Source organism: Arctopsyche grandis, chromosome 8 (assembly GCF_051622035.1).
Source record: "Arctopsyche grandis isolate Sample6627 chromosome 8, ASM5162203v2, whole genome shotgun sequence".
Taxonomy (NCBI): domain Eukaryota; kingdom Metazoa; phylum Arthropoda; class Insecta; order Trichoptera; family Hydropsychidae; genus Arctopsyche; species Arctopsyche grandis.
Window position 1 is genome coordinate 11,792,921 of NC_135362.1, and position 20,553 is coordinate 11,813,473.

The 20,553-nt window shown below is 33.0% G+C and overlaps 3 protein-coding genes across 8 annotated transcripts; 2 read left to right on the plus strand and 1 right to left on the minus strand.

The window, feature by feature from the left end:
- Positions 1-1,425: 1,425 nt before the first annotated feature.
- On the plus strand, positions 1,426-3,507 carry LOC143915836 (zinc finger MYM-type protein 1-like). Its single transcript, XM_077436655.1, has one exon. The coding sequence runs from the start codon at positions 1,426-1,428 to the stop codon at positions 3,505-3,507; it is 2,082 nt and encodes a 693-aa protein (XP_077292781.1).
- Positions 3,508-5,152: 1,645 nt separating this feature from the next.
- On the plus strand, positions 5,153-8,496 carry LOC143916003 (FAST kinase domain-containing protein 5, mitochondrial). The gene is made up of 3 exons (XM_077436849.1): positions 5,153-7,391; positions 7,494-7,717; positions 8,275-8,496. Exons 1-3 carry the CDS (start codon positions 5,723-5,725, stop codon positions 8,389-8,391), a joined length of 2,010 nt encoding a protein of 669 aa, XP_077292975.1. The 5' UTR covers positions 5,153-5,722; the 3' UTR covers positions 8,392-8,496.
- LOC143916004 (mitochondrial ornithine transporter 1) lies at positions 8,314-19,207 on the minus strand. Of its 6 annotated transcripts, none has more exons than XM_077436853.1 (9): positions 19,097-19,204; positions 18,528-18,701; positions 12,822-12,941; positions 10,652-10,773; positions 10,319-10,563; positions 10,095-10,238; positions 9,776-9,908; positions 9,502-9,699; positions 8,314-9,391 (listed from the first exon to the last, which is right to left on the minus strand). In XM_077436853.1, exons 4-9 carry the CDS (start codon positions 10,722-10,724, stop codon positions 9,267-9,269), a joined length of 918 nt encoding a protein of 305 aa, XP_077292979.1. In that variant the 5' UTR covers positions 10,725-10,773; positions 12,822-12,941; positions 18,528-18,701; positions 19,097-19,204; the 3' UTR covers positions 8,314-9,266. The 6 variants fall into 6 exon arrangements, with proteins under 6 accessions (XP_077292979.1, XP_077292980.1, XP_077292977.1 ...); XM_077436854.1 differs by having other exon boundaries at positions 18,528-18,690; positions 19,097-19,166; XM_077436851.1 differs by lacking the exon at positions 18,528-18,701 and having other exon boundaries at positions 19,097-19,207.
- Between the last annotated feature and the right edge of the window lie 1,346 nt (positions 19,208-20,553).

Here is a 20,553-nt window from a genome sequence, read left to right on the forward strand (position 1 = left end):
ATGAACCCATAACAGCACGGGGAAAAGTTGTGTAAAAATATGTATTTTTGACTTTAGAAATTCGCTAGAAAATTAAGTATTTTAAAGCATAAAAATATTACAATCAATAGAAAAAATATCTAGTACAGGGTTTATTATAAGAACTTTTTAATTCTTCGTATTGATAAGGATTTTCGTTCAGTTACAATTATTTTTTTAATTGATGTTAATTATAAATGCTTTTATATGTAAAATAATCAATGGTACTATACAATATTATGTTTTTGTAGTTAATATATGTATGTTCAATTCATCATCCAAGACGGTTTTATTTTGAATTATTGTATCTAGATGTAAATAGAATACAATAAAATCTATGTTCGCAAAGTTTTTCCAATATATATACATATGTAGGTTCAGGATGTGAATGATTCCAAATGATAAGCGTGGATGCGGTTAAATACGCTTTATTTTTACATACCTCCTTTACGTTTTTACGTGTATCGTCGAGCGACCCCAAAGGGGAAGTGTTGCACAACCCACGCTATGCCTCAAATTTTTTTGTGAATATGAAAAATTTTAATGCTTGAATAAATTCTCCGCAGTGGAATCGAATATCGTGGCAAGTGTTGTTAACTGACATTTATTTGGTCAACTTACTAGAGAAAAGCAAATTTAATAAAAAAAAACATTGCCTTCACGATAGTAATTTTTAGTAATATTTTATCGATCAATACTTTAACTTAATTTGAAAAAAATTTAACTGTTATGTTTTCTCTACGATATGCTATTTCAACTGCAAAGTTTAATTATTTATCGATTTTTGGACATAATCTCAATTCGATTTCAAAGGCAAATCGTATCCGGTGAAATTGAGCCGGAGATCGAATTTTAATTTTAGTTTTTTTGATAATTCTTTATATTGAAAATTTATTTGCCGCATTTTTTCGATTTAAGTTTCTATTTAGTTAATGAACTATTTCCTCACGTCACATTTGTAATACATTTTTGCAATATTTTTAGGGAAAAGAAAGGAAATATTTATTGTAATATTTATAAACTCAATAAACTGAAAATAGAAAGCGATTAAGTAAGTCTGCTTCTCTTAATATTGGGTATCCTACCCAATACGATTTAATTTTAAGATTTCACCAAAGCACTATAAAAAATCTCAAAATAATAAAATGAGAAGAAAAATTATATACATACATACATATATACATTTATTTAAAAACTGCACTCTCTAAGAATGAATCCAAGGGCGGTCCAGGCTTTAGATGTGTAGTGGGAAGTCCAGTATGTATGTAGATAAGTCGTGAAGTGATAAATCCAAGGACGGCCAGGTCGTAGTTATTATGTATACGTAGCAGTTGGTTCAATAGTTAGGAGTCGCGAATTAATAAATAAAAAAACAGATCGGATGAAATTTGATCAGATAATGGATGAATGTCTCCAACGAAAGTTGAAGTAAGACTAAATGTACTTTACCTATCATCATCATCATTAATTCAAAAGAAAGAAAAGGTACTAAAGCAAAGAAGTATTGTCATGAGGATTATAGACATCATAAAGATGTTAGGCAAGCAAGCAGTTTCTTTTCGAAGTCACAGAAATGAATCGGCCTATACTCTGGATGATGAAGCTTCGAATCATGGTAATTTTTTGGCTTCAGTGCAGTTGATGGCAAAATATGACACCATTATAGCAGCTCACGTTTCTGCAGTGCAAAAAAAGTCATATCAAAGAATGAAACGACTTAAGCACCAAGGAAAGGCGGGAAATAAAGGCCGTGGTGGACTAATTACCTACTTGAGCAAAACAACTGTTAATAGGTTAATCCATATTATGAAAACTATGATTCAAGAAAGAATTAGTCATGAAGTTTTTGAAGCAAAATATTATTCTATCCAGGTTGATTCAACACAGGATAATACAATCATCGATCAATTTAGCATCATTATTCGGTATGTGCATAAAAGCATTGTCTATGAGCGCCTACTTTCAATTGTGCCGTGTAATGATGGTACAGGACAGGGACTTTTTAATTTATTGACTGAAAAGTTGCAACATCTTAATATTGACCCTAAAAATTGTATATCTGATAGCACCGATGGTGCTGCAAGCTACCATGGAGAGTATAATGGTTTGCAGAGTAAACTTGCTAACATGGCAGATCAACATGTTCATATATGGTGTTATGCCCATGTCTTAAATTTGGTAGTAACTGAAACCACAAAATGTTGTGTGTCTGCAGTTTCTTTTTTTAATTTGCTTCAAAATTTAGCAACTTTTATAAATGGATCATATAAGAGAATGTCTGTGTGGATAGGAGTTGTTGAAAAACAACTGGGGCAAGAAAAGATGAAAAGATTAAAACTAATTGGTGAAACCAGGTGGTCGGGAAAATCTAATGCAGCAACAACAATATTTGGACATTTTAATGATCCCACTGCTAGTACTTTCGTAAATCTACTTACATGCTTATCAATGATACAGGATTCAGACAAGTTTGATGCAAAAACGAAGCACGAAGCCACTTATTTACTCCAGAGTCTTCAAAAGTTTGAAACCATATTGACAGCATTTACTTACTTGTACATATTTGAAACCACAGCCCCCTTGTCTAGTTATTTACAAACAAATTGTTTAGATATGTTTACTGCATGGAGTTTGGTAGATACAGCAACAACAAAGTTGATGGAACAGAAAAGAACATTCCATAATGTTCACAGTAAGGCTTTCGAATTCGTAACAATATGTAATGATATGATTTCAATGATTAATATGGATGAAAATCAAACATTGGAAATTGATTCTATAGAAACAGCGTTGCCTGTTAAAAGACAAAGGAAGAAGAAAAGAATGGCAGATGAAGTAACTAATGATGAAGGAAATTCTTCGGATCCTCTGGCTGATTTTCGAATAACTGTATTTAACCTTATAATGGATCGCATTGTCCAATCGCTACAATCACGATTTATACATCACAAGCAGTTGTATAAAGATTTATCTTGGTTGGACCCAGCTAATTTTAAAATTATTGCAGAAAAAGGCCTTGATGATATTGCATTGGATGGTGTTGTGAAGTTCTTTCCACTAATCAAAAGAGGCAATGTAAAATTAGAATTGGTTTCATTTGCCTCAAATTTTGATATATTGAAGCTATTACTTCAAATTAGTGAGAGTGAGGATGACAGCAGCAGCTGTAAAACTTGCAGAACATGTCCATCGTGCGTTTTAAAAATTTTATCGTCGAACAGACTACACGACAAAGCGTATGATAACCTATATGAATTATACAAAATCGTCTCCACACTCTCAGTTACACAAGTGCAATGTGAGAGGACGTTTTCAAAATTAAAAATAATTAAGAACAGACTGAGAAATACGTTGTCTGAAGAAAATTTAGAAAATTTTATGTTCCTTTCTATTGAGAAGCAAATGTTAGATGATTTGGATGCAGAAGAAATTATTAACAGATATGCACAAGCGTCGAAAGGACTCAAACGTTTGCTAATATACTCTTAAATTTCCAATTTTTCTTTTAGATTTTTTATTATTCTTTTATAATTATGTATTTTATGTGTATGTCCTTGTTGAATCTCGGTTCAGTCCTATCTTGTAAATAAAGTTTCCTATATACATTTTGTATTTCTGTTAATTGCCAGTAAGACGTGTAGTATGTGTATATTCTAATTAATAAAAATAAAAATAAAAATTGCAAAATATAATTGCAATTTTTATTTTTGATTCGTGCATTTTTGAAAATTTGATTTATTTTTTACCCTAGATTTTTAGCGTGATAAAAAAAAAAGATTTTTTTTTTTATATATGGGGGGGGGGGGAGGAAAAATTTTTTTTAACCCTGGGGGCCCCCTTTGACTCCTGGCATGTACTAATTTCAGTCCCAGTCCGCCACTGTATATATATATATATATATATATATATATATATATATATATATATATATATATATATATGTGTATATATGTATATATGTATATATGGAGAGACACTGCAGTGGTTGGCTATATTAAAGTCATTAATCACTGGTTTTAGTGCTAAAAATATAAACCCTATCATGTAATTGGGTATCCTTTATACTTATTAGTTAAACATAGTTAATGATTATAATAATGAAAACAGTTATTTGTTCTCTACTAACTAATGGCAATACATCAATTAAGGTAAATTGATCATAAGGCCTAACAGGTAACCCCAATGCGCCTTCCTGGCCAGAAACATTGTACATTTGATACATAATTTGTATTATTTAAATTATACAAAGTAAATACATATCAATTAACATCCACAGAGACATTTATGGTCAAATTTGTAAATTTGCAGTATTTTATAAAAGTCAGCGAAATTCGAGATTGATTGAGATTTGTGAGAAAATGGGTAGGGTTGCCTATTTGTCGGAACCGTTTCAATGAAAATCATATGAATTGGCAATCCCTGATAGCAAACGATCGACCTGGAGACTCCAGGCCGCCCTCCTTCTGCGGGCGCCTCAGGCGCCCGCAGAAGATCTTTTGAAGACTGCGCAAAAATTTAAATTTTGAGTTTGAAAAGATGCCGCATGCCAAATCATCATTAACTATTTCCTTACTCATCTTTTAATAGTCAAGTGCACATAAATTCAATATCCCCATAATTTTTTCATAAGAAAAATATTTCGGAATTGCTACTTCAATCTATTTACTAAAATAAGGCTTGTATTTTACTGGTATATTAATCTATTTTATTCAGTATTTATTTAAAACGACCAGTATCCATCAGAAGGTATAAATAATAAAAGTCGGTCAGTATAATTAAAAAACGTCAGTATAAACAAATAAAAGTCGGTCACTATAAATAATAAAAGGTCATTATAAATAATAAAAGGTCATTAATTAAATATAAATGGTCAGTATTAATGTTAAGCGGTAAGTGTTATTTTGACGAATGACCAGTATTACTTTTTGAATGGTATCAACACAATGTTGATAGGATCTTGATAGACAATTCCATCCAACAGATATTGCTATTTGTTCTGACGAATTTGATATTTAATAATATAATACTGATCATTTTATTAAAAAAGAGCGTTGTAATAAAGTTCTGGCCATTTAATTTGTTGCCTTAGATATACCTAGATATAAAATGTTATTCTATATCTATGTTTGGGTTCGGTGATCACTCGCGGTTACAAAGCGCTCGCCCAAAAATCTCTATAACAGAACATCTGGCAGCCGAAAAGTCCATCATACTAACGAGAACTCGAGTGCCAAATATTCCGTATTCGCGATTTTCATGGCAAAAATTGTCTTTTGGACGATCGCAATATGACTAATAATCCATTTACCCTATGTTTGTTGCGGTTCGGTGATTACTAGTCAAATGTGAACCTGTCACAGGACAACCGGTCGCTCTAGATCGGTCACACGTGATCACCCGTCACACTAAAACTGGTCATGAAAAAACTGGTCACGAGAAGAGTGGTCACGCCCGAAAATTGGTCACAAAAAACTGGTCACACCCAAAAATTAAAAATTGGTCGAATTTGGTGATCACGTGTGACCGATCTAGAGCGACCGGTTGTCCTGTGACTGGTTCATATATGACTAGTAGTCCGTTTACCGTTTGTTGCCTTAAAATAAATACTCGTTATGCTGCCTGTTAATAGCAGTGCTATTTTCTGTTTTAACGTCAGTTCTTACCTAGTAGTAAGTGCTTTAAATGTTAGGATAACCACGTGAGAATGTTTTTATCAAAGTCGATACCGTTTTGTATCAGCGTAATTCCGCGATTGTTGAAAAGATCAGGTTTTAAAACGATACCTCCTAATGTGTTTCAATTATCCAAAGGACATTACTTACGCTTTTTATCGACGAGCCCGGTTTTACAACACAAACTGTACAAAGAAAATGAAAATTCGCACGCTTACAGCATTATGAAAAAACGTGCCGACAGTTATCAACTAGCGAAGAAATTTGAACCGTCTACGTCTGCAATGTCTCATGAACGTTATGAGAGCATACTGAACTATGATTGGGGTCGATCCACCCCTGAAGATTTGATATCATCGTTTGAAGCGCTATCTAATTACGCCTTTCATTACAATATCGGAATAGATTTAGAAATATTCGACGGTTTTGTCGATGCATTGACTGATAATATGAAAGTGATGAGCGATAAACAGCTAGAATCAGTTTGCGGCAATTTTCTCAAATGGCCTGAAACCGCCTCGGTGAAAACAAGAAATTTTGTGGAAATATGGGCTGCTCTAGACGATGTTCTGATTAATAGATTAATTGATTGGGACGTTAACACTTCGTTACTGTTTGCTGATTATATGCACAAGTTAAACCTTTCGAGAAGATGTGATTACACGTGGAAGGTAACTAATAAAATAATAAGAGTTGCAAAAAAATTGTCAACGGAACAGTTAGTTCAATCAATGTATTATATTGCAGCGTCCCGAAAGTCTTCCAAGTTCATGTATTCTTTTGAATTAGCTTTTGAGAATCAATTTAATGATTTAACGATAGATGAAATAGGGGTCGTGTCAATCGGTTTTTTTAAGTCTAAAGCCCCATTAAGAAACTTACTTTTCGTCGATACGCTTATAAATAGAGTTGCTGACGAAGCAAGTAATGTCACTGACATATCACTATGTGGAATATTGAAAATTATTAGATATTCAGCCAAAATACAAAATATAGCAGCGATCAATAGATTGCAAGATGCCTTAGGACCGAGAATAAATGATTTATCACTTCTTTGTTGTGTACACGTTGCATTAGTAGGAACACCGGTAAATATATTTCACCCACAATCGTTGACTACGATTGCTCAAAAATTTGTGAAAGAATCAAATAAAGCCAGAATGAAGGATTTAGAGAGGTTGGCTTTTACTTTTGCAGAATTTAACTTTAATCCAGGAACAACACCCCCAGTATTTGATACGATTATTAATGAATTGGATAGAAGTGAAAGAGAATTCGAAATAAAAATGCATCCAAGATGCTTAGTTAAATGTTTATCGTTCTTGGCTATGTTACATATTTTCCCATTACATCTAATAGACAAGGTATTGGATGAAAAGTTTTTGAAATCTGCATATGAACAATATCCACATTTTAGAAATAGTGGCATTTCACACGAAGAATCGTTTAGAGAAATCCTATTATTGAGTAATTCTGTTCAAATCGAATGTAAATATTACAATGGTAATTTGGCATCAGAAAATGCGTGCAGAGATTTAACTAAGAAACTTACTGACTATTTACCTGAACCTGGCAGCAAATACCCAATTAAGTCCAGTTTTGACAAAGTTTGTTCGGAAGTTTTGTTATTATTGAGGAAAATGAGAGGTGGTGAAAATTTCGTCCACGGGGATCACGTTTTACCTCATTTTCAAAAAGGAGGTATGATTCAGTATATATTTTTCTTCTAATAAATTTTATAAATATACATAATTAAATCGTAAATTAATAAAAACATTTTTTCTCAACTTTTTTTACTTATAGATCTCATAATATGTAATAATGCAAACGATCAACCTGTGATGGTTACTGATTATTTTCGTGCACAAAAGGTTGGAAGCGTAAAAATGGCTCCCGACAGCAAAATGAAATGGTTTGCTTTCGTGTTTGTTGGACGATATGTTACAATTTCTAATACCAGACGATATTTAGGACCCACAGTTATGAAAGTACGACAGTTACAAAAAATTGGATACAGACCATTAGTGGTAAGTTTGATTTTTATAAAAAATTTCAATGTTCTAGCGTAACATCTGGCAGATTTCACTAACCGGTGAGCCAACATTTAACGTATTTGCAGTATTTTAGCTTTGCTAATGTTTATCATGTAATCCAGTGTAATTAAGTACAACACAATCCAGCCTCAGATACTTTCTTTTAACATTTTAGAATACAATTTCATTTAAAAAAAAAGGCTACATACACTGAATCGTATGGCATGGTATGCCTCGGTAGCTCTAGCTGTGATGGCGTATCCTCATATCATTGTTAATTCGTATGATCTTATTATTTCGACAATTTTCTCGTACATTTCTTCAAATATGGGAATCAACGGTATCGATCACTGTTAAACCTATGTGCAAAACTATCTGTAAGAAAAACACGTGCCCTGTACCACTCTGTGTGTGTGCCCCAGAAAAGTCCCCTTTTCTCATAAAATACTCCTAAAATTTAATTTTACTATTATCAATTACCCAGTTGAAAATTGTCAATGAAAAAACCTTATATGTAATTGAATAAAGCTTAACATTTTTTTATATTTCAGATAACATGGCAAGCATGGAATAATTTGAAAACCGAGGATGAGAAAACTATATACCTAAACAATTTAATAAAACAAAATAGTTCAGAAGATGAATTACATTTATCGTTACAACAATAGTCAAGTTTTATTTTATTGATGCTTATTATTTCGAATATTTGTTACTCTGTAAATATCTAGTCACCCCTCAATGCTATTTTATAATAAAACTTCTTATAATTTAATATCGATTTTTTGTTTCCTTACTACTGTTACGTACACCGCCGAGTAGTTGCAATCGGATCAGGCCGAGTAGCATCCCAGAGACTGTGTGACCGTTATAATTGGTTTCAAGGATTATATCTAGACTCTTAAGTGCATGTAGGCTAAACAATGGCCGCTATTTGGTCCCTTCGCAGAAGTGACCGATACCGTGGGAATACATATCCGGGTACATGCCTAAACAATAGGGAAGTAACCGGATGCCCCGAGAGACCTGCCCCTTATAATGCGGTACATAGGCGATATCAAGACATTCTGGACGGAGCACTAGTAGTGCGTGCATCTCCTTAATCACCAATAAATGCTGTGACACGACTTTGGCCTTTTACTTGGATCCCAAAGCCACCCCTACGCAACACTACTTAAGTCGTTATTTGTTTTCTCCTGTGGCTCGCACAAATATGTTGCCAACGTCTCCAATATCTAGAGCGATATATCTGTTCAACCGGGTTGCTGGTGAAATTGACCGGTTTAATGTAAGTTGCGCTGAACTGGTTGAGTGATTGTGGAGCAACGCCCGTGGTTGATTTTATATTAATTATTATAAATATCGTCGAGCACGGATGTTTTAAATACCTTTATTTGTGTTATGATTGTGTGACTGGCCACAATGACGCGTTAGAGTACTCTGTAATGTCACTGTGACTAATTAAAATAAAATAAAACTTAAATATCTTAATTTATTTCTTACATCAAATAAAAATTTCTAAATAACACTAAAACAATAACAGGTACTAATCGTCTCCAAATATTTTCTTCATATATTTTTTTGAATATTCATAAACTACAAACAATACGGCAGTAGCTGGTATTGTTCTGACCAAAGTAGGCTTTAATCCATTATATAGAGCAAGTGGTCCTGAAAACGAATAAAACACTCAATTCAAACTATGTATGTACATAGTAAAAGGGATTAAAAAAATACATATAATTATTTTTAAATAAAAAATTCACAATTATCAAACGTACCTTCTTTTTTTATAATTTGTAAACCGATTTCAGTAAAGCTTTCATTCAAATTGGCAACTTGTATTCTTGATTTGATGACATCGGCAGGAAAGATAACCGTCCACAGAATTATTCCACCGGCTGCGCCCGCTATCATTGTTCTCAATAAGCCGATATCATCCTTGGTTTGTCCCGGTTTTGTCAGTAATGATCGTGTTCCTTTAATAAACATCGGAATATTGTTAAATATCATGGTTTACAATTATCAAAAATTATATTATCATAATTAATTCACCTTCATAACCACCAAAGAAAAAGAAGTAACCGGGCATTTCTCTCATGAGTGTAGAAGTAAGTCCTTTAAACATTCCCCTAACACCCCTCTCACGTATTATTTGCTGCGTTAGCTGTATAGGTCCTATACGTATCTGAAATAAATTAAATAAAATGATTTTTTTACATTTTGAACGGTGAATTTCGACTTATGAATTTTGTTTATAAAATTGGTATAGAAATGTCACTCATTTTTACAAGCCTCTTCTATGTTTTTTAAAAGCTATCTATATATGTAACAAAATGATAAACTACATATTTATAATAAAATAACCTCGTACAGATTGTCCACTGTTGAGGGAAACTTCTCTCATTGCTTGCAATTGGCATTTCACTAATTCGGTAGGGCAGAGTGTAAACGAGCTGAAAAATGCAGCAAGAAAACCAGCACTTGCATTTTCAACTGCAGATAATTCACTGACTCTCTGGAAATAATTTATTCACCCAAAATTAACAAAAGAAAAGAGAATTTCATCGTTCAAAAATTGAAAATTTGTGAACTAACCTGAGTTCCGGTAAAATTCATAACAAATTTTTGACAGACACCATAAGCAGCAAACAGCACAGAGTTTTCAGCGACATTTGCTGCTATAGCGGGTGTAGTGCCAGCATAAAGTCCTCTCACAAACCCATCAGATCGGAGTGTTTGTTTAATACAATTGATCATGCCAGCGTACATGTGTGGGAATGTTTGCATTTTAACTTTCACCGTATCCAAAGGTTGGCCCACGTAAACCAATGCTACACCACCTATAAAATTAAAAGCCATCAATTATATATACAAATTTATTATAATCCTTGTTATATACATGTTTCAATCAAAATGTTAATACGCTACCTAACGAGCCGGCCGTAAAGTCAATCAAGCCACTTTTAAAACTCTGCTTCGTCTCAGTATTTGAATGCGACATCGTAATGCAATAGTTGTTTATCGAGCAAAGACAAAATCATCAATGGTTTCTAAAATTTTAACAGCGTTTGGTTCATAACAAAAATACAGATTGTTATTCCATTTAATAGGACCAGTTTAAAGGTCAAGATTTATATTCGTAGTGATAATAAAGTCAACACTTGACTAAATACACATTACAAAAGCGATAACGCCCAAAGTAATTTTCATTCTTTAAATATTTATCTCATTTAATTGTTTGCGTATTTTTTATAAACACTGAGTTCCAACAATTTTAAATGAATGAAAATATTTTTTATTAATTAAGATCAAAAATAATTATGTATTTATCTGTATTTTACAGCAAAATATATGTATGTATCGAAAACAAAAACATTTATATTTTTGATAAAAAATAAATGTGCACGCATATGTATGTACGTATTCCAACGTATACAAACAATTCTGTTTTATGGTATTTTTATTTTATAAAATATTTTAATATCACAGGTTGTGAATTAAAAATTAAATTATTATTTTACAAGTTATTTTGATATTGCGTGATCCAAATTTGGTAATTGTTAACTTTTATTCTGCTGGTAATTGTTGTCTTTTATGGCTGTTTTTCAAGAATCATATCAGCTTTTTATTATTTATATGTATTAATTTTTTTTTAATTCGTCATCTTCTCTTTTTAGCTATGGGACCAATTCACAATTTTTCCATAGGATTTCTCAGCCTTTTTTAAAGGAATTTTCTAGAACGTATCCACCATTAAGAACAGAATTAGGTGTACATATATTAATTTTATTAAAGTCTTTAATAATAAATTAAAATAACCATTTGGCGAGTTATTTGAACAAATTTAATAACAAAATAAATGTTTTCATTTTTATTAAAATAACATTTAAATAAATATTTATTTTCTTCGAAATTAAATTCAATTACTTATTTATGATGCAAGAAGCAGAAATTCAGATATGTACATGCGATAACCTCCGACCGACAGAACGAACGAACGTACACTGTATAGCAGTGACAGTTGTGAGAGCACGTGCCTTTCGCTTTCAGGCTTTTTTATATTTGGCCGTAGCATCACATTTTCGTTGCATTATGAAATGTTTCATATCAAAAGTATCGAAATTGTATGTAGTTTTTTCAGCATCACTATATTTATAAATTAAATATGAAACACAAATGATGGTCATATGAAGTTTAGTCTGGTACAATGTGGGGAAATGCAAAAACAAGTCTCATCAACATATTAGTTCAGTAAAAAGTAGCTTGACCTAAAAAAGTAAAGACTGATTGATACAAGCTTCATCAAATTTGCATTCGTTAGTGTGTAGGAATACAGTACACCTTGTTCTATTACATCAAAATTAGCGATCTCATTATCGATCCTGTCCAAAACCGCATAACTCAAGGGCAACGACCCTTTCGACCATTCCAGAAGAAAGAGTTCATCGTTCGATCGTAAAACAACGATACCCCACAGTGATGTCATCAGGATACCGAACACGTGTCGTAAAAAGACATTTACTCGTGGCAAACGAACGACCCTAACGCAAGTACCGAGCACGCGCCTCGAAAATAGGTCAACGCACGCACCGAATGCACGCGCATCGAAAATAGGTCACACGTGTTCTGGAAACGAAGACAAAGCATTTGCACGCGACACGGTCCAACCCAAAAGGTATATAAAGCAACACAGCAGCTCCAGACACCAGAGTGATCCACTGGAGTTCAACCAGTTCATATCTCCGAAGCGTCAACCTCTTCGTACACACAATAACCATTGTACCAATTGAACGAAAATAAACGATCCTCTTTCAAACTCAACTGAATTTCCATAGGCCGGGAAACGGTCGAAACCTTTCACCCGTCCTATAATTGATGACCACCGACTACTAATTGGTGATAACTACAAGTGCCAACGTGTGAAAATTTGATGGGTTTAATAATTCGTTTAAAAACAACATCGCGTTAAACCTAAAAAATTGTATTAAACATCTAATAAATTTAACTCAAATTATCATGTTGTTAAATAATTCGAATAGCTATAGCGTTTTCTGCGGATATTAAAACGTCAAATACTTAATTTATATTATTAACTTACCAGTGGCGTAGCTATTGCACCCGCAGACTGCAATCCGGGGGGGGGGGGGGGGGGCGAGACTTGGGTAGGGTAAACGGCAGTGGCGGCTCGTCCTAATGGGCTGCCGGGCTGCAGCCCCTCCTATAAAATTCTAAGATATATGTCTAATAATACATTTAATATTTTATTTATTAATGATATTTTTTTTATTAGTTGGATGGACGAACTATTGGGGCCTTCGACAGAGTAAATATTACTTACATTATCACCCATATCCAAAAGAGTGATATTGTAAGTAATGTTGACCGTTTCGAAGACCCCACTAACTTGTATGGTGACATGAATTAAAATGTTGCTGTACTGGCTGTAAAGTGTTACAGCGCCGTGCTGAACGCTGCGCAGCCCGGAGTTTCGGAACGAGAAAGAGAAAGAGCTATTTGCAACTGCAGATAGCTCTTTCTCTTTCACTCACTCTGCCGTTTTGGGCTGGACAGTCGGCAGCCTTCGCCTGTTAAACGACATTCATCTGTCAGTTTGTTTAAGATTTCGCGCGCTTGATCTTACATTTGATTAGTTGAATCGCACGATCACAGCTTTATTCGTTTTCGTTACTCTTAATTGGTTGTGTACGAGCCCTCATCAAATCTTTGGTGAGTCGTTTTCATTTTGATAACAGCAAACTTTTTTCAAATCTGTTTAACTTTTTCTCGTAATTTTTATTTAAATATATTAAGATTTTTTTTCTTTTAAAAATGGAAGAACAAAAGAATTCAGTAAAATATTTACAAAATTTGCACTTTTCGCGACTAGAACTTACCGAAAAAGTCGCTATAAAAGAATTAGGCTGCCTCACGCCCAATTTAATTATTTCACAGCCTGCAACTAGTAGATCTTTTAGTTACTCGCGAAAATTTAATCCAGACTTTTATAAAAAATACAATTGGTTAACGAGATGTACAGAAAAAAACGCGTTATTTTGTTATCCGTGTCTTTTGTTTGGAGGCGAGTCGCCAGGCGAAGCATCTTGGACGAAGATAGGAGTTATTGACTTAAAACATTTAAACGATAAATTTAAAAACACGAGGGAAGTGTCGAACACTTACAAAATATGTGTAATCTCACGATTTTGGGATCGGCTAACATAAAAACCCATTTAAGCGAAGCTTGTCGGCGGGAAATAGATAAGCATAACGAAAACGTCAAAAAAAATCGGGATGTTTTATTTAAAATTATTGATTGCGTTAAATTTTGCAGTAAATTTGAAATGCCAATGAGGGGACACGATGAAACAGATAATTCAAAAAATCCAGGAGTTTTTCGGGGGCTTCTAGAATATTCACAAAATTTCGACGATTCTTTAAAAAAACATTTTCAAACTTCTTCGGTTTTTAAAGGGACATCAAAAACTATTCAAAATGAACTTTTAGATTGTATTTTGAACGTGTGTAGGGAACAAATAAGTGCTGAAAAAAAAAAAGCTTATAAAATAAAAAACTTATCTAGCTGTTATGGCAGATGAAACAACCGATGTATCGATGCATTGTCAACAGGTTAATGTTTTTCGTTACGAATTAGGGGGTTAAGTTTTTGAAAGGTTTTGGGGTTTTTTTTAATCCGCGTCGCGAAACCAGCAAGCACGAATTTTTTTTAGCAATCTTACTGGAGTACCAGCGTATTTTTCGAAATCTTCATCGCATTTGGATGCACCCCTTTAATGGGTGGTGAATTTTGCTAGTTTTTTTTTCAATAATACTTAAATCCACATGTAAGTGGTCGTACGCCAAAAATTGTGCTTATTTTGTCCTGTTATGACATGATAGAATAATTATGGTGACATTTTTTCAGTGCAGTCCCGCCACTAAAAATTATCACGAGCCGCCACTGGTAAACGGACTACTAGTCAAATGTGAACCAGTCACAGGACAACCGGTCACTCTAGATCGGTCACACGTGATCACCCGTCACACTAAAACTGGTCACGAGAAAATTGGTCACACCCTAAAATCGGTTACGAGAAAACTGCTTGACCAATTTTAGGGTGTGACCAGTTTTCTCGTGACAATCCGGAACAAGTAAGAAGTTTGCAGCTGTATGTAGATATTGTGATACGAAATATAACTTTCCAAATGCTACAAAAATGATAAATCATATATCTACGTGCGCTAAATATCAAGAAAATAGAGAAAAAAAATCACGTAGTTGAGACATCACTTTTAATGGAAACCGATATTATTGACTTATGTACATAGATACAATAGATCAGCCCACTACTTTTGAATCTTCATACATTGGAACTACTGCACGTTTACCTAGCGAAGACATAGGCGAATATGCATCAAAATATCCTTTATCTATTGTTGAAATATAAATACATAAAATTTTCAATGTTCAAGAGGATTTTGTATTATATAAAATTTATCGTATGCATACATTTTGAATAAATGTTATATTTGACATCCAAATAATTTTATAAAAACTCTTATGTTAAAATTAATGCGACCTTTCTTTAATTATTACCTATGTAATAAATTATGTTGTATTATATTGGTCATTCTCAATTAAAAAAATACAGTTTTATATAAAAAAGACTTCAATTTTCCCCAAGTTTCCAGTTTTTTCCCAAAGTTCCCGGTTTTTTCCCGTTCGTTAAAAATCCCCACTTTTGCCCATCTCTAGACTTGGGGGGTGTCGCAAAGCAACGCGCCTTTTTCACTGATTTTTGTTCTTTAATTTCTTTGTAATAATTTTTTAAAAACCTATCTTATTTTTTAACCTATTTGCATCTCGTTTTAATGTACATATGTACATATAGCTGAGATTTTTTCTTATTCTTGTATATATTTTTTCAGTGTTATAACAATAAAACAAAACTGTATGAGGCGTGAAAATCAATAAAATTTACAAATTTATAAATTTTTCGCTGTTCTTTAACAGCGAAAAATTTATTCAAATTTATAAATTCACCATCGGTTACTTTAAACAGATGGTGCACTGCTCGTTCGCCCAGATTAGACTATTAATGCACTTCGATAAGGTAAATATATGTACAGATGTCAAACAATCAAAAGCAAAGTGACAAAAGAAAATGGAAAGTTTCGAATCTATTCTCCTACTCGTGCTTTTTGAAAAATTCTTCGGCCTCCCAACTTTGTTTTAAAGCTTCTTCAATCAAAAAACGCTGATGTTATCAGTGCTCAGTCTATGATTAGAAATGCATCTTGCAAGATCAGTAATTTTAGGAATACGTTTGAGAATTCGTAACAATTTCAACAATAAGGTTGAAGCCAAAATTGAAATTGAATCGTCAATTACTTATCTAAAAGCATTTCGATGAACTTAGTCATGACAGATTCTCGATTATCCGGGCTAATGCTGGGGAGGAAGAGCACGGATAATCCGAATCATAAAATTTTGACTTGGTTTCGAATGTTATATCATACTTACAACACAAATTTTTGTTTTATAATTTTAATACTCATTATTTATTAAGAAAAACGCTTATAGTTGAGCAGATAAGTGGTCGTTAGTAGTTATGTAGAACTAGTGTTGCCAAAATATATATGTAAAAAAAATGTAGTCAAACAGCCAGACGAAGCATTGGAGTTGTCTTCTAACCCTAATTTCTCATGGAAAAACTTGGCTGTTTCCATACACATTTGACCGCTAATTGGTATTCCTTCTGCTAGTTTTTGATTAAACCATATGAGCATAGAATTGCATCCAAATTTTCGTATGTAGACATTTTCATACTTTTTCGTTTCGAAGGACCTGCAGAACTATTACAATCTCTCGCGAACCCCTCTAACTTATTTTTTGTTAACTATATCTTGAACAGCGGTCTCTGTGACGGGCCCGAATGTGAAAACGCAAATATCGGAAGGCAAAGATCGAAAATCGAAAGATCTGAAGTCGAAAGATTTAAAAATAGGGTGCTTTTAAAAAGAATTAAAAAGGGAACGCAAAATATTTCTGTGTGACATAATTTGTTTCAAATAACACACGTGTTTACACGTGTGTTATTTGAAATCAATCAGTGCGTCTCATAATCATAAAAGAAAAAAATTTAATTTAATTAAAAAAAAAAATCAAAAATAAAGCTTTTCTCTTAAGCTTTGAAATTTTTTGGTAAACCAACCGAACCAATTTTTTGACAACAAAATCTCGATTAGCATTAGAAAATCCTTTTTCTTTAACGAAGTCAACTATTTTTTTATAAGCTTCAGATTTTTGTTTTTATATTCCTCGGACTTAATTTTCCAGTGGCACGGAAAAGACTGGTACATTAAAAGTAATTCCACAATCAATTCTTTACTCCACGTGCGTAAGTCCGTCATCTTGTGACAAAAGCGCACCCGAAAGAATTTTCTGTGTTAAGACAACGTCAAGCCACACGATTGCGCGCAGGACTGCTGAGTTTATCGCGCGGTTTATCCCTTCCCGGTCCAAGATCTTTACACGCGCGATAGAACGACTGTGTAAAGGGGGCTAATCACTAGAGGTCGGAATCTGAAGGGGCCGGAAACGTGCCGCCTATTGTTCCATTGTTGTAAATCCTTTGTAAAAAAGGTTCGGCAAACCTTTAACAATGCATTTACAATCTTTGAACAATAAACAGCCCCTTCAGATTCCGGTCTCTACTAATCACTCTCCTCGAACGTAGTTTTCCGCAGTGTGCTCGCGGCTCGTGGCGGATATGGACGAGTTTGCTATTGATATACGAGATACGAGACCAATGCATCAATCTTCTTATTTTTTTTATAGTAATCCTCATGTTTTGGGTCCCATATCGTTGGATTATTTTGATATACAGGTAGTCCTCGACTTACGACGGTTCGCACTTACGACCGAAATTTTTTTTTTTTTTATTAATTAATTATTTTTCAAAAATTGATTGATAAATATCAAGCGGATGTGAGTTATGAAAACGGGGACTTCTCTTTCGGAAGAAATGAAACATCGCAGTAGTTTTAAAAATTAAGTTATGACTCATACTTTTGGGATTTGGGATTCGCACGACGGTAACAAACTCATACGGTCGTTACTGTTTGTTACATAACTGTTCGTTATTGTTTTAGGATATTTATTTTCTCAATTTCGCGTTGATTAGTGCTCAAATTTTTATTTATAAGAACATTTATAATATGTGATAAAGAAACGTGATAATGACTGATAAAGAAACTCTTGTTAAAAAAAGAGAAAGGTGATAGACTTAGAAATGAAACTTGAAGTGATAAAACAATATGATAGTGGTAAAAAAGTGATGGACTTGGCAAATAATTTGAAATTGTCACATTCAACGGTCTCCACTATTTTAAAAGATAAAGAAAAAATTCGTAAAGCCGTTAAAGGGTCCTTGTCAATCAAATCTAAAATAATAAATAAAAAAAGACTCGGACCCATTCAACAAATGTAAAAATTACTAGTGGTTTTTATCGATGACAAGATTGAAAAGCGAATTCCATTGCGTCTCTTAAAGCTCATTATTTAAAAATTACATTTGCGCAAGGCATTGAAGCAATAGAAGAAGGAAAAACTTTTCAAGAATTTTGGAAAAATTATAATATCCTTCATGCTACAAGAAATATAGATAAGGGATGGACCCTTTAACGGCTTAAGAAGTTACTTTAGCATATATGTACGGAATATGGAAAAAACTCACCAATCAATTTGAACCCGTTTCTTTTTGCATATACGAAAAAGAAAAAAAACGTCGACGATATTACTAACCTAATCGTACAATTTAGTGAACGTCTACAATTTGACGTAGATAACGAAGACATCAACCAATTTCTTGAAAATGATTCAGAAGATCTAACCAATGCAGAATTATTAGATCTTGAAACTCAAATGGTTGCAGAAGAGGATATTGATGAAAATGAATCAATCACATCTGCGGAACCGCTGAAAAAAATCGTATTGAAAGAAATGGCTACTGCTTTTAATTTCATTAATCAAGGAATACAAAATTTTTATATGATGGACCCAGCAGTGAAAGATTTTCAAATGTGAACCGCAGGATTCAAGAAAATCTCGCATGCTACCAAGAAATATATAGAGAAAAAAACAGGATACTTTTCAAACAAAATTAGACACATTTTTCAAAACAACTCATACGACTGTATTTCAAACTGAAGATGAAGAAATGGATTGTACTTATGTGATAAATGATGAGGATGTATAATTTATAATTAATAAGTACGGATGATGTAGATGTATAATATTTTTTAAATTTAAATATGAATTCATTTGAATTACTGTATTAACAAAAGTAAGTAAAAAAAAGTAAACAAACAAACATCTTCTGTCCACGTTTCAATGATGCTCGAACGAAACGTCTGTCAATCAACACATCTACGAGCGCACTGCGAGCGCGCTGCAAATCCCTTTGTGTTCGTCAAAAAACTGACAAAGGCGGAGCACACTCGAGCATGAGCCAAACGCTCGAAGCGCGTTCGTTCGAGGCTTGTAAGTAGGGATCCCAAATATTCGTCGACTTCAACTATTCGAATATCGAATAGTAAATCAAGAGCTATTCGAATATTCGAAAATTAAAAAAAGGGTAATTACACATGTACTAAGCATAAATAACATTATATTTATATATGTAATATATACGTTGTCATGTGTAATATATATGTAATATATTTATATATTTAATTATATTACAATTAATAAAACATAATATTAAGAAAATTAAAAAACCATGTAAAACTAAAATACACATAAAATATAAGATAAAAATTTATAAACTGCTGTTATTAAAGATGTACTATTTTTGCTTAATTCTTTGATTGCGGTTTCAACGGGAGTAAGAACATCAATTAAAATTTTCAAAATATAAATTTCATTTTTAGAATTTAAATTATATTACATACATATATTTTAGTGTTATATTTACATTTTCGTAAACGTGAATAAATTGTCTTATCATAGTTGCCATCGAATTCCACCTCGTTTTTACATCCAATAATAATTTAAATTTTATTTTTTCATTATGATTTCTTCTAAAAATGTATATTTCGCCAGTGACTTCTTAAATATTCGTATTATTTTTCTAATGTTTTCTAAAATTTCGTTGACATTATTATCAATCGAAAAGTGATTTTCTTCAAAAATTTCTGTATTTAATGAATAAAAATCCGTTTCTTCACATGTAGACATTTCATCTTCCTCATTATCTTCATTTTCATCACAATTATCCCCATTACATATTTAATTTTCTTCACAATCGACGGCTTCTTCGTCATTACTATTTTCATATTGATTTTGTGTATTTATTTTATAAAACAATATAGACACGAATAATATTCGAATGGTTGATGAAATATTCGAATAATGGTTGGAAACGCCGGTGGGCGGCATTCCCCATTTTATTTTAATTTCTGTTTTAGTTCCGATTCTGATTTATAGGGCAGGTTAAAGGTTTCGACCGTTTCCCGACCTGGCATGGAAACTCAGTTGAGTTTGGAAGAAGATCTTTTATTTTTGTTCAATTGTTACTGTTCAGACCAATTGTCTGATGGTCGGCTTTCGTGGCCTTACGACCCACGATCTGGCCGATGTTTTTTTTAAGTCTGATAATAACACTGAGCAACAAAAAAAAAAATACCAGAGCGGAGACTCGCCAATCTTTACTAAGTTTGACCCACTGAATTCGAATATGATATTGATTTTTGTTGGTGGGTGATCGTTTACGAGATATGAGCGTTTAAAAAAATCCGCGATTATTACAGTTTTTTGGCTTTTGCGGTCT

Excerpts from the sequence above, each read along its gene's own strand:
- LOC143916004 (XM_077436851.1), bottom strand. The coding sequence starts at position 10,724 with ATGTCGCATTCAAATACTGAGACGAAGCAGAGTTTTAAAAGTGGCTTG. Across the intron at positions 9,909-10,094 it reads CCCTCAACAGTGGACAATCT|ATACGTATAGGACCTATACA; the intron begins GTACGAGGTTAT and ends AATTTATTTCAG. Across the intron at positions 9,392-9,501 it reads ACAAATTATAAAAAAAGAAG|GACCACTTGCTCTATATAAT; the intron begins GTACGTTTGATA and ends ATTCGTTTTCAG.
- LOC143916003 (XM_077436849.1), top strand. The coding sequence starts at position 5,723 with ATGTTTTTATCAAAGTCGATACCGTTTTGTATCAGCGTAATTCCGCGA. Across the intron at positions 7,392-7,493 it reads ACCTCATTTTCAAAAAGGAG|ATCTCATAATATGTAATAAT; the intron begins GTATGATTCAGT and ends TTTTACTTATAG. Across the intron at positions 7,718-8,274 it reads TTGGATACAGACCATTAGTG|ATAACATGGCAAGCATGGAA; the intron begins GTAAGTTTGATT and ends TTTATATTTCAG.
- LOC143915836 (XM_077436655.1), top strand. The coding sequence starts at position 1,426 with ATGTCTCCAACGAAAGTTGAAGTAAGACTAAATGTACTTTACCTATCA.